Raw genomic sequence first — 14337 nt, 5'->3', positions numbered from 1 at the left:
GTAAATTAAATTAAGCTGACATAAATACTGGCAGAGCCTCTTCCTTGACATAGGTTTGGACCTGGCCTTCCTTGGATGTAATTACTAATTCCTCTGTGGTTTTTCCCCCCTCCCTTTGTCTTTTCTCTCTAGCCGAATGAGTCTTTGCAGTGGATTAAGCTTGTCAGTAACAATAACACAGGGCCAGATTTAAGCAGCATGATGTAGGTTTCCTTTGGAATGTAAGAGTGATGACTGGTACTCTCTTCATGGCCCTGCGTGTTACCTGCCCTTCTTTCATCACTTTTGGTCTTTCTGAGAAAAAAAAAAAAAAAAAAAAAAAAAAAAGAAGCAAAAATCAAAAAAGCTGTGGTGTTTGTGCCGTGGCCTGCCATTGCTGTGTGACTTTAAGATGCTGTGCTTCAATCATTAGATCCTAAAAGCATGTTTGCATACTTTGAGCTGACACGATGCCTAGCAGGCACGTAAGCGGCACTAGAGCTGGAAAAAAGAAAAGAACATTGTTCCCTCACACCCTGCACTTTCCAACCAGGGAGCAATACTACTCTCAGCTTGCTTAAAGCAATTTTGAGTGCAACAAGCACCTACCATGCAGTTCCCATCATCTCATGTTCTCTTTCCAGAATAGACTTGGGAAGAAAACTTTGGGAAATTGTGTTGCTTGCTAAACTGGCACTCTGATCTAGCTTTAACCAGTTAAAGTAGAAATGAAAATTGCTTTTTTTCCTCTCTGGCTCATCCCCAGACAGTACAGATTCCCACTTCCATTTTTAGATGTGTAAGTGTGTGACTCAGTGTAAAGATTGCAAGTGTTGAAACTTCTGAACTTGGAGCCAAACACACTTGCCATCTTGGGACTGACCTCAGGCTTTGCATTTAAACATGGGGAGGACCATTTGTACAGCAAGACAATCTTGGAAATAATGATTTAAAACACAGTGAGACTAACTCTATGCTCTTGCAGAAACAATTGGCAAAGTAAGCTGTACGCATTGTGCCTAAAACAGCATAAGAAGACATCATGTCTCTTACTTCAGCAGTGGTTTTCCTTTCCTTCTGCAATGAGCCTTAAATTTGGCAGTAGGAGAACACGGAAAGCATAGAGCTGTTCTTAGCAGCTCAGTGCTAGGAGTGGCACAAATTGTCACGGTGCTTAATCCAGAGCAACTGGGCAGGTGATTCATTAACAGATGGGAGAAAGCTGTCACGACCAAGGGGCAGTAACCACGAGTTAACAAGGCTTGCCTGGGTGTCACATCACTCAAGGCAAACCAGTCAGGGGACAAGTCTGTCCCCTTGGTGGGTTTATCCCTCCTTGCCCCAGCCAGGGCAGCACTGATCCTCTGTGATATGATGGTGTTCATCACCAGGTTTCTGGCTGCTTTCAGCTCTTCTGCCGTGCTCTTTGCTCATCGCCCTGTGTGAGCGTGCGTGTGTGTGTGTCTGCTGTGGCAGCAGTCGGCCCTGCACTGACCTCCTCCTTCCTCCCTCCCTCCTCAGTTACAGGACAGAGCACCCAGAAGCCAGAGGCCACCTGAGCGAAGCTCTCACCGAGGACACGGGTGTGGGCACCAGCGTGGCCGGCAGCCCTCTGCCCCTGACCACAGGGAACGACAGCCTCGATATAACCATAGTTAAGCACTTGCAGTATTGCACCCAGCTCATTCAGGTACCAGGCCTGCCTCATTTGGGGCATATATTTTAAAATTGCCTGCCTGCAACATGGGTACAAGCAAGCTGGCAAGGTCAGCACTGCACTGTGTGGGAGCAGGAGCTCAGGGCTGGGACAGATGCCATGCTGAGATAGGATGGTGACCACCCCCAGGCAAAAGAGCCTCAGTCTTTTCCATCCTGGCCCATTTTTGAGTTCATCTAATATGTGAACTGCGGGGCACTTTGCAGGAGCTGCCCTTAAGGACTGAGGGGCAGTGCAGCAGATGACAGGGGCATCCCCTGCTCTGGGTTACAAACAACTGCTGGCTTCACTGGGAGATCCTCAGTGAGGCTGGTCTCCAGTTAAGGCAGCCCACGTCTTCAGAGGTAAAACAGAAGCCCCTGTCCCCTCTGTTTAACTGAGTCTCAGCTGAGGCTGCAGTGTTCAAGAACAGAAATTAATTTCTACATGTGAGGCAGAGAGATTGTCTGCAACAGACATGATGAAGGCAGCACATGACAGCCCCTCTGGGACATCAAACTTGTCAGTTCACACTCATAACTTACTGGAGGGGAGTTTTTGTAGGTTTTTTTTTTCAGAGCCCATGCATAGCAAATATGACTTCAAACCTCCAGTAAGAGAGGGCATCAGGGTTTTCCTGATGAATCAAAACATGCTGCAACATCTGCTTTACAGTTATTCACTCTTCCATCTTAGATATTATTATTTTCCCAAAGGCCCAGTGAAGCAATACAGAGTAAACCTGATTCCAGCACTCTTGGTGGTGTTCTGGACACTCTGCTGACTCAAAAGTATGAGAAAAAGGGAGGGGTTTGGTTTAAATGCAAGAGTACACTGTAAGTATGCATCTGGGGGAGTCAAGCCTGAACTATGTTCACACACAGAGCAGATTTGATATGAACAATATTTACAAGAACTGCTGAAGAAAATGCAGATGTCAGCACCAGGGGGTATTAGCAAGGAGAAAGCAGCACATTAACAAAGGCACCTGAGTAGATGATCAGAGCTGAAATGTAGTGAAAAAAGAGCAACCTGTGGTCTGCCATGGCCTGTGTTATGCAAAATTCAGACTAATATTCTTTTGTGGCTTTAAGGCTTTTGATGATGGGTTTCTTTAGCATTGCAGAGTGGGAAAAACAGAAATTACTTATGCGAATGGGTGCTTGGATACTCAAGTGTCTGGGTCTGGATGTAGATGTTAAAGTTGTAAGCACCAATGCGTATCAACCAGGACCATAAAATATTCCAGACAAAAAACTTTATAAGTTAAGGAGATCTTGTGGTTCCAGGCAATGAATTTGCTATTTCACATTAAGTGTTTTAGAGGTTTTTGTTTTCTTCTGAGGCTGGGTTTTTTTTTTCTTTCAATGACTCATTTTCCTCTCTGCCCATTTATCTTCACCAGCAAATTGTGTTCTCCAGTAAAACACCGTTTGTGACAAGAGACCTCCTGGATAAGCTGTCCAGGCAGATCCTCGTGATGGAGAATATTGCGGAGATCAGCACTGAGAACTTGGGAAACATCACCTCTCTTACTGATGGTAAGAGACAGTTTAGGGCCTTTCCTTGTGGAAAGGGTTTGGGCATGCACGCCTGCTGAAGTAGTCACTGTGCAGAGCTCACCATCGCTGCAGAGCTGCCGCTGTGGGAAGGACAGACTCAGGGTTACCAGTAGGTGTAGCAGTCACCACAGCCACGCAGGTGCCATCTACATCTGTGTTCGACACTGGTATCCAGAAATAAGCAGGTGAGAAGAGAAAGGACTTCTTATCCTGCTTGATGTGCAGAGGATGAATAGATGTCAGTGGTGGGGTAGGGATGTTGCCACCTCTGAAAAGCCAAATTCCTCCACCCTTCTTTCCTGAGGAAAGGCAGGATCTGCCTTACACTATCAGAGGGAACTCCTTGAAAATTTTCATTTTTAGTCATCTCTACGTTGAATTATTTAGTTATTTTTCTTGTTGTTGCATCTGTTTTAATACTTGGAAGAGTCTGACAAACACATAGTTACTCACCCTCCTGAACACTTTGGCAGGATAGCTAAATACAACGTGGTGTATTTATCAGAAAATTGAAACAAAATTGAGTGGCTTACACAAGGCCACAGAGCAGTGCTAGGACAGGGATCAATCTTGTGCAGACCATTTGCAGTATTCCCCTAGTATTTTTTGGTATTTAAAAGGATGGGACATCAGTGCCAAGAACTGGATCTGGAACAGATTTTCTCGTATGTACCATGGGAAAGAGAAAAAAATGTGTTACAAACCTGAGGTGAACACACAGTCATGTTCTGTGAAGGTAATGGCATGGGCCAACCCAGCTAAGAGTAACTGTCCATCAGTGGGCTAGGGTGAGATTTCCTCCACTCTTATGGTCTTTTCTCTTCTGGAAGTCGATGCTTTCAGCATGGCTTTGTTTTATCGTTCATTTTGTCTTCTCCTCCAGCAATTCCAGAGTTTCACAAGAAACTGTCACTTCTGGCTTTCTGGATGAAGTGTACTGGCCCTTCAGGAGTGTATCACACATCTGCAGACAAGATGATGAAGCAGTTGGATATCAATTTTGCCACCACTGTGAATGAGGAGTGTCCAGGACTTGCAGAAACAGGTACTAACTGCTGCAAAAAATTGTGTCACTCATCAAAAAGGAGAACAGTTGTGTACTGGACTTTATTCAATCTCCATTGTTTTGTTTTCCAACTCCTTGGAGGTCTGTTTGGGCACAGCTCCAAGACCTCATTTGAAAACTAGTGCTACAACGCCTGAAACAGTTTTGGCCCAAAATAATCAGATTATAATAGGAGAAAAAGGCAGAAACAGAAAAGTAAATACTATTTTAAGGTTTATGACCTAGTCAGAAAGTAAGTCTATTCACAAACACAGGTTTGTAAATGATTCAATGAAGTAGGAATCCTCACACTTCATTTTTTGTATCTACATAATGATCATGCTCCATTACAGTGCACTAGAATGAAATTAATCCACATTCAAGTGAGTTTGTCTGAGCACAGATTCCTGTCTGGAGTGGGATGTACCACATCTCAAACTCCAGCTCTACTGAGTAGGTCTCCTTTGGACCTACGGGGATGTAGGCTGACCTGCTCAGGTGTTGGCACCTGCATTGCAGATGCCTACCCAGGGCAGTGTTCTCCTTTCTGCTCCATGCTCCAGCTCTCACAGACAGTGCCTCAGACTTGCTTTCTGGATGCCACATGCTCACGCAGGAACATAAAAAGCAGCAAAGCCAAATCCTGCCTCTGTGCACGTCTCCCTACCTCAGAGGCATTGCAGAGATGTAACTGGCAGTGCATGTGGAAAGGTGTTTAGTGATTCAGGATATCGTTTGGGTAGAAATGATGTTGTGTTGATTGGATAGGAAGCTGCACTAGCCATCCATAAACTGGCCGAGGTTCATCCTTACAAAGACGTCCTCTGCTATGAGACCTAGACAGGGGGAAGGTCAGTCTAGCTTCTCACCTAACCCCAGCTGTGGTTAGAAACATTGGGAAGCATCTGGATTTGCGGATACAGTTCGTTCTTTCTGGTTTTGAAGTGTACTGTGGCATTTTGCCAGCACCTTTTGCTCCTACTAACCTGACCCTTTGTCCATGGCTGCTTGCAGTCTTCAGGATCCTGGTCTCTCAGATCCTGGACCGGACGGAACCTGTCCTCTACTCCAGCATGTCCTCCGAGATCATTACCGTCTTTCAGTATTACAACTATTTTGCCTGCCACAGTGTTAATGACCTTGGAAGTTATTTGCTACAGCTCGCAAAAGAAGGTAGGGTATATAAATTCTTCTGGCTAATTGTGTCCTTCTGAGCTCTGCACACAGCAGTTCAGCTCTGAGGCTGATTTTACAAAAGGAGGAGGGAAAGGCACAAAGGCACCAAGAAGTGCCCTGGCTAGTAAGTGTGAATGCACCTGAATGGTTGTACGTGTCAAGGGAAAGGACCTGATGCAGATAGACCCTCAGTCATTTCTATTTCCATATTCAAATGGGAAAAAAACTATGTTGAAAGCACTGTTTTTTAGGAAATGGCTGATGGTGGTGGTCTGGGAAGTTTTCTGGGCCCACAGCTTGGATGATGTTTTGGTCTTTCATCATCTGTTATGGAGACACCTTGTAAAGTGCTGAGCAATTCTCAGGAGCCAGGGGATCATAGCACTTCAGTGTTTTGCAGGCTCTGCCACCAAGAGCTAAAGAGAGAAGAAGGCGCTTCACAAAGTGTGCTAGACTGCAGCCTCTGGCAAGCCAAGTTTTCTCTGTTTAAGAGGGAGTTTGAGGAACCTTGCCTAGTTTTCCTTTTTGTTTGGGCATACTATGTAACTTTTGCTCAAAAACACGAAAGGAACGAGGTATTTCAGCCCACCTCTGAAACACATTAGCTCTGGCTCTTGGTGGCAGACATCAGTATGCCTAGGAAAAGCTCTCATAAATATGCTCTGAAAGTCAATACACTGACAAGGATATTAGGTTTCACTTGTTACAGGGACAATTTACATCTTCCTGCAGAGAGCAGTGAAGATTTGACAAGTAGACTCTTAGCTCTGGGTAGATGTGAGTGCTGCACTGTCCCACAGAGCTCATCTACTCATCTCCTCCTCCTCTGATCATTGGAGAAACCAGCCCAACTTAAAGCCCAGACAATTCCCTATGCAGACACACTGTAATGTTACAGTTGCTCAGATGGGGATCTTTTTCATGTCTTTTGTGTGTATAGTGTAAATTGAGGATTGCTAGTGATAAAATGAGCAATCAAAAATACTGAGGATAAAGTAACAAGGACCTTTCTCCTGCACTTCCAGCGTCTGTGGTTCAGGTGCTGCAGTCAGTGAAAGATGGAAAACTGCAGCAAAATGTGTCCAAAATAAACTCCAATAACCTTCCACCACAGCAGGAAGTTTTGAGAGCTTTGGCTTTACTTCTCAATGAAAATAAAAATGAAGTCAGTGAGACTGTGGCATCACTTCTGACAGCAACTGCAGAAAACAGGCAGTTCAGGGAGAAGGTAAGTGTCAGGAAATCTCCTGTTGCATGAGAGACCTGTATCACTTAACTTTTTTTCTACCTGTGTGTCTCAAATATCTGTGCATATAAAATAACTTACCCAAGCTTGATTTAAACTGATCCAGAGGGATATCTTGTCTAATCTTTCTGCAAATATGCAGGTCTGTTTCTGTCTTTATGCCAGTCTGCTTCTGCCTGTCATTACACTAAACAGATACTAACCAAAACTGCAAATGTTGAGTGCTGTGCTCTCCAGCTATCTTCCTCACTTCAGCATTTCTACTGCCCTGTCTCAGACTTGGCTTCAGTCCAAGGCTTCAAGGTAACAGTTTCCAGCATCACCAACATGTAAAGATGTAGGTCTCAGATTTTATTTTTTTCTCTCAAAGGAGACTGCCATCTGTGGAACTTCCCACTATTTCTGGAGGGAATGGACTGCCTTGGGCAAACACAGCTCAGCTTTGAGATCTAAGATTTGAGTCTATCACAGATACCAAAAATAACAAGCAGGGCCAGGTTAAACACAGAAATTAGAAAGAAGGGAGGAGCAAGAAGAAATTAGGGATTGGCTTCTACCCCTTCACGGCAGATCTTTCCCTACTATCCTTCTTGTTCTCTGTTAGGAAAGAGCAAAAGAAAAGAGAAAGAGTGGAAGCAGTTGGAAGAGAAAGAGTGGTAGAAGGAAGGCAGGAGGACAAAAAGGAGCTAACCCTTTGCTTCTGCTTTGCTCTGTCAACCTAGTTCCCTCTTTGCCTACCCTCCCACTCCATCTTCCATTTTTGCAGCCTCTTAGTATCTCACACCAGCCTTCTCCATCCCCAGCTTCATGGAGGCAGCATCTCAGGGAAAATATAACCACCTCCTGGAAAAGACATGGTTAGCTGATACCTGGTTCATTGCCTGCAGGAAGAACCTTAGTGTGCCTTCTCTGAGGGTATTGTGCAGCTTTATGCTGCAGATGAGTTCACTGCACAGCTGACTGCCACTGAGATTTGCTGCTCAGCAGTAGCTTCTAATTTCTAGGGCCAAACAGTACACTGGTCTAGCAGCTCATGCTAAACTTGTAATCATTAAGTCTCCTGGGGTACATCCTGACCTGTTCATTACCATCCGTGTGTTAGAGAGACCATCTCAACAGTCAGCTCTTCAGATTTTTAGACTCCTAGGCCCATGGTGATGTATGGTGAAAGGCCTTCAAGGGTGACATATTGTGGGTCTCACTTTAACATGAACTTTTCCTCACCAAAAGCTGGCCTGAGACTGCTAAGTTATGACTACTGGCCTGGCATGGATCTATTGGAGGGAATTATCCAACCCTGTTAACTGTAGCTGTCAGGAACAACAGGGAGGAAGGTTGCAGTTGCTCACCTTTTAGTAGGGTAAGAATACCTCCATGCTCCATTCTTCTGCTCTACAAAGGCAAAAACATTCTCATTGGTATTCTCCTTTATCTGTTTTCAGGCCTTGATTTATTACTGTGAAGCACTAACCCAGCCCAACCTCCAGCTGCAGAAAGCAGCTTGCTTGGCTCTAAGATACCTCAAGGTAAGAGACAAGGAATTCACTGTGGCACTTGACTTTACTTTGAAGAAAAGACATTTGATAGGTATAAACATCAAAACCAGAAATTGCAGTAACAGCAGCAGTAGTGTTTCTGGTTTGCATTGCTGCACTCCATCTTTCTCAGATACCATGCTGTTTGGGAATGGTTTACAAGCTTCGTTGCACAAACACCCGGGCTCTGTGACAATGGCTGAGTTTATCTTTCACATACCATCTTTTCCTCCCTCTCATATTGACTTCAGGAGACTTAGTTCCACATCACAGAGAAAAAAATATTCATCCATAGAGTATTGACTGAGGAGGATGAAAAACATCCTTTCACAGGATAAAATTATAATGCATGTGGATTGCAGTAGCCAAAGAGAGATACAAAGGTCACAGCTTGTTTTATGACAAATAACTGGTACATCTGGGCACTACAGCTTCAGCTAGCATCTGATACTATCTTTGCACTCCAGCTTATGGCAGGACAGTAAAATGCACTTTTGTTTTTGCTGTATAGAGCCATGAGAAACAGCAGCCACCCACTAGTATGGGACACTGGGGCAAAAAATGGGTTCCATGAGACAGACCCACTGTAGACTGACTTCTCCCTGAAGAAGACAGCTCCAAAATGTAACTTCATCCCAGTCACAACTGATGCCATCCAATACGTAATCCGATATTGTTTAAATATAAAAAACTTCTCCCTTAAACGAGATGCTGGAGGCATCCCTGAGAGGCAATGGTGAGGGACATTACACCTTGGCTGCATGCAGGTTTGCAGTGGAGTTTTTGATCACTCAGGAAAACTCAAGAATAGGTATCAGTGGTGGGAACTGGAGCTAGACGCTTTTTTACCTGAGCGGTGTGGCTTCGATGTGTCTTGAACAGTGAGAATGGCAACTGCTGGGGAAAAAGAAGCAACTGAGGGAAAGTATCATCGTTTGCCCTTCCTTTTACTCATCTCCCTTCTTGTTGTATTAAATAGCCTGCCAGAGATACTATGGCAGCTGCTCTCCCCAAAGACCTGACATTTTTGTAGCAAAGAACAGGATTATTCCTTGCTTTCTACCCAAAATAGCAAAGGCAAGGCGAAAGTGTAGAAATGTTGGTGTGGAAATGAGTGCAGGTGTTGGTGAGGAGCCTGCAGTGAAGTGACTGGGCTGGCCAGCGTCCCTGTAGACACAGCTGGGCTGGCAAAAGCAGCCTTCTCAGACCTACCAGGTTTGACATGATCTGTGTGAAACTCATTCCCTAGATCCCTGTCTCCTGTTTGTCTCCTTGCTACACCCTTGCTTTGGCAGTTTTATGGCCTTGGCCCAAAGCCCATCACCCATCCTACAGTCAGAAGCTGCAGAACAGAGCTGGTACAGAGCTGGTCAGCCAGGATTATGTATGTAGTGCACAGGGGAGAAAAATTAGAAAGGGTCCACACTGACAGCAGAAAATGTGACTTCTCCAAATGCTTCCCATCATGGAAACCCCATTCCTTGTGTCTCCACCAAGGCCCCCTTCCCTTGGAGTAGGAAGGACAATACAGAGGATGGTTATTTCCATGCAAGGCTGTGAAAAAAACCTAGAGCGTACTGTGTGGTGCTAATGTGGTTCTTTTTGCACTTCCCAGGCTACTGAGAGCATTAAAATGCTGGTCACACTCTGCCAGTCTGACAATGAAGAGATCAGAAAAGTGGCGTCTGAAACCCTGCTCTCCCTTGGTGAGTTGCCTGGTTTGGAGCAGTATTTAATTTTATTTTTTAACAGTGAAATGTGTAAGACACCTGAGTTATGCAAATGTGATACTCCAAATTGAAACAAAACTTTACGCAGAGACTCGAACAGGTTAGAAAATATAAATTCTTAAAAATAATTCAGTTTGAAAACAAACCAGAAGACAGAAATTGAATTGTGTGAGTCTGGAGGGGGAAGTAGAAAAGGAAGAATAGCAAAGGCGAAGTTGAGAAACAGAAAAAAATTGATAATGAATTTGAAAACATAGTAGCCTTGCGGAGTCAAGACCAGCACAGTGTCTGCTGTGTCTTATACACCCTTCTTTTGGGGATCCCCTCCTATCACCCCTGTAGTGCCATAGTCATACTCTCATGTGCCATTAGCACTGTCAGTTGTTCATTTAATCTAAATTACCTTTATATGTTTGTTTGCACAGACCCTAGTCTGCAAGTCCTCCTTCACACAGTATCTCAACCACCATGCGCTGACCCTCATTTGTCTTTGAGACAACAGAACACCCTGTTCATTAACCTGTAATTTAGCTGCATTAGCAGTATGCAACTGCAAGTGTGGCTGCACAGTTTCCGGGCACCAGTACTTTGGTGGCACAGAAAAATGGTATTTTTCTGCCCTTTAGGCTAGGCATGAATTTCTGTCTCACGGGGGGGTATGTCCATGTGTGATTTTAGTTACACAAACTAAAATATACTCTCTTTCATTCACCAGTTCAGCAGGAATTCACTCTGCTGTTGGATATGTTATTGCTCAGGTTATAAAACAGCTAGCCCAGGGACACTTTCACTCTGAGAGATTGTTGTGTCATTTTTCTAGACAACATACAGAGACCATTTTGGTTCCTAACGGCTAATTCAACAAGACTCAATGCTGTCTTCATGAAGATGCATATAGATGACAGTACCTAAGAAAAAAGGGTTTGAGAGACACAAACATTTAGCAAATATACTATTTCCTCTTTTTCAGCAGTATATAAGTAAAGATGAGGATAGACTCACTTCTTTAAAGTGCCAGGAAGTAAGAAGTGGATAAACTTTTGTTACGATCCAGTAAATAAATATTAGAAATTACTAGAAATGCCTCTGCCTGAATTAATGTGCAAATGAGACCATATGCCGAAGCCAATAGTATGGATTTTATTTAGTAGTAGATGTGAGGCAGAGAAAGAGAGAGAAAGAAATAGAAGAAAGGAAGGAGGGGGGAAAGAAAGAGAGTGAGAGATTAAAATAGAAAATGTATCACCACTCTGTGGACCAGGTGGCTTCTCATGGGTCTACTTCTAGCCTTCTTGGTGGTGAGGGTCCTGCAAATCATAGTGTCCAATGGATTAATATTCGTCCAGGAGAAGCCTAGGCCCCTCTCCTGGTGGCAGTGGTGGGGGGAAGCTTTGCGCTCTCTTGCGACAGGCTCTGGATTTGTTGCCTCACTTGGATCACCTGCAGTCCTCTGGTGGTAGAAGGCCCCAGGAATGACTCCAGGGGACGCTTTGAGGGTCTTTGATGGTTTATGACCCTTCTCAGCTGCCTCTCACGTGAATGTCCTGTGTGTCCATGGTCTTTCCGGAGGGAAGGAGTGGGGAGGTTACTCTGTTTGGTGTGGAGAGATTTCACCATCACACACCCAGACCCCTTCTCTTCCACCACTTGATAAGCCTTGTTTACTTCTCTTCAAACCTGAGATAATTAGACAATAGTCTTATCCTGTCACAGTTCCCTGTCACAGTCCAAATTCCAATCAGGAGGCATATTCCAGAGGGTGGGGATGAGGGGAGGGGTTCTTGCAGTTTGACAAAAAGGCTTTTTATGATTTTGACAACGTTTAAAACATTAACATTTCAGTCCATCACAGCTTTGTGTTGTCCAAGGTAGAAGTGGATAAATATCATCTGCCTCAAGTATATCATAACTGCAGTTGAGACAAGTACTTTAGGTCATTCAGTTAGACAAGTGTACAGATACTGTCTTCTAATTATGCAAGCCACATGTGCTGCTCTTTTGCTTTAAAGAACCAAGCAAATTACCTGAGAAAATTTAAAAAAAAAAAAAAAAAATTGAACAATCAGAACATGTTTGATTTGCCAAGTAATTTCTGAAATTGCTTTCAACAAGATAAATTTTTAAGAAGGGCAAGAAGTTACTGGCAAATCACTACTTTCTAACAGCAGAGAACCCAGTATTTAAAATGTTATAGGGCAATGAAGTAATACATTATTATGCTTTAACATTTTGCATTCAGGTGAAGATGGGAGACTGGCATATGAACAGCTGGACAAATTTCCCAGGGAATTTGTTAAAGTTGGAAGCCGCCGTGGAACTGAAGCTGCCACAGCTTTTTAGATGGAAAAGAACCTGCTTATATTTAACAGGTTTTAAAGTAGGATGGAGCTGCACTTCAGTGTGGGGAGCAGGAGGAAAACTTCGAAGTATTCTAAAAGTGTTCCCAAAAGTAGCAATTTACAGACTTCTTAAGGAAAAGCAAAATCTAAAATCCAGCTTAAGGGTTCCTATTGGCTCCTCGTTGCAGCTCATGATGGAACAGTTGGATGGAACACCTGAGGAACAATACCTTCTCGACTGATTCATAACAAGTAATGTAATTGCAGTTATTCAGCCTCAGCAAAGTCCTGCGAGGTTTTTAGAATTTGGCATCTTCATATATTTTCCTGTTATATTTACTTCCTTGAAATTGTTGTGAAAGCTTGAGGTGTGCGATACCGTATCTAACAAGGACAATCAGGAGGCCACCTGAGCAGGACTGCAAAGCAGCTCTCCCTTCAAGAGGGTCCCCAGCAACACTCCAGTGGCAGGAAATGCTGCTCAGCTTTCTCAGTTGCATCTCAGTAATGAAATAGAGAGCAAGTTTCTTCAAGTTTTGCCTCCACAAACAGCATGATGTAAACCCTGGGAGGTGTCACTTTGGTGACTCATTCTGAATGCCTCCACTGGTCTTTTATTCCCTTTCTCTTGCCCTCCAGCAACAAACTATCATTAACCCAGAGATTTGTGAGGGGGAACTAAACAATCACGTAGGTTTCTAAAAATTAAATGAAAAGGTAAAGTGCATTTATTTATTCTGAGAAGGAGTGAATACAGCTAATTGCACAAGTTCCCCAAGCCATTTTCTCCTGTAAGTCGCAGGCAGGATTGGATTTCATACACTCTAATTAGTGGATCATAGTTTCTATAGAGTGATTTCAATATAAAGAACTAGAACAAACTAAAGTGGACCTGGGAGGCAATAATAAACAGAGGGAGAAGTGAATGCACCTCTCCTCCCTGCACTGCAAGGATGAAAGACAGTGAGTGTTTCAAACTGTTGATTACAAGCCTTAAGTTAACAGAGGAGATGAATAGAAATTAACAGAAGAGTGTTCCTGTACTGTGTTCATTATGCATGAAATGCTATTTAGATGTCAATTGAAGTATCCAAATTTGCATAGACGACATAGAAAATATTGCAAACAATTCACATCAAAAGGAAACCTTGTGAGCCAAACACGTTGGCAGGCAGGGGTCATTTTTGTTTGGTTTTTTTACTGTGAATGTTACAAGAGTGTACATATCTGTATATTTATAAATATATATATTCTTCCTTTAATTAAAGAAGTACATTTTGTACAGTGCAAAATGCTTACTTGTTTACTGAGCAATATAAACTCTTTTTGCAGAAGGTGAAATAGCCATGTTACGGTTTTTATACCACACTTGTCCCATCAGTTGAATCCCTTCAAAGTGTCTTTTTGTATCAACCTCTGCATTGTTTTTTTTTTTCAGTTTTTTTCTTTTAGTTTTGTGGCATTTGTACTCACCATATTTCCTATCACATTTAAGTTATAATAAAGATTATTTTTTAATTACTAAGCACATCAATCCATATGTATAGTCACTCTTTCCATAAGCAGCCTCTCCAATGTCACGCTCATAGTTTAAGTTCAGAGCAAACCAGTTTTGTGTATCATTCAAGATACTTATCAAGAAAGGTTCTACAGGGTCTAGCAGAAATATGCTGAAGAGGCTCCAGGATTGTTACCAAACTTCTGCTGATTACTCTTCCCTTCTGTGAAGACAGAATCTCCTCAAACAGAAGACATTCCTTCTCCTCTTACAAACATCGAGGTTTACAGCACACAGCTCAGGGAACGCAGAACTGCGTATGGACGACAGAGCTAAAGCTGCAGAGAGCATGGGGCAGCTCACATATAGAGGTACCATGCCAAAAGGAGTTTATATCTCATTTCATTGTAGTTTAAAACCACCCTCGGGGAAGTTCATTAGCCTAAAGCTGATACCCTACACCGTTATGACTATTAAAAACCATAGATACATAAGAACCAGATAGGAAGGAGCAAATCCTGCTCTCAATAA

General features: G+C 43.3%; 1 protein-coding gene across 1 annotated transcript in view; it reads left to right on the top strand.

The window, feature by feature from the left end:
• Positions 1-13836, top strand: part of RIPOR2 (RHO family interacting cell polarization regulator 2) — a 68169-nt gene extending 54333 nt beyond the window's left edge. The window contains 9 exon segments of the mRNA XM_027886865.1: positions 1501-1669; positions 3081-3216; positions 4121-4282; positions 5297-5455; positions 6484-6686; positions 8147-8230; positions 9855-9945; positions 12209-12243; positions 12245-13836. Of these exon segments, the coding sequence (XP_027742666.1) occupies positions 1501-1669; positions 3081-3216; positions 4121-4282; positions 5297-5455; positions 6484-6686; positions 8147-8230; positions 9855-9945; positions 12209-12243; positions 12245-12550 (1345 nt within the window). The 3' untranslated portion in view covers positions 12551-13836.
• Positions 13837-14337: the final 501 nt, after the last annotated feature.

The sequence above is a fragment of the Empidonax traillii genome, unplaced genomic scaffold (assembly GCF_003031625.1).
Source record: "Empidonax traillii isolate 1590-97213 ecotype Southwest subspecies unplaced genomic scaffold, ASM303162v1 scaffold196:size3368384, whole genome shotgun sequence".
In the NCBI taxonomy this organism is placed as follows: domain Eukaryota; kingdom Metazoa; phylum Chordata; class Aves; order Passeriformes; family Tyrannidae; genus Empidonax; species Empidonax traillii.
The sequence above is the reverse complement of the archived record's forward strand: the minus strand, read 5'-3'. Positions and strand labels throughout refer to the sequence as shown.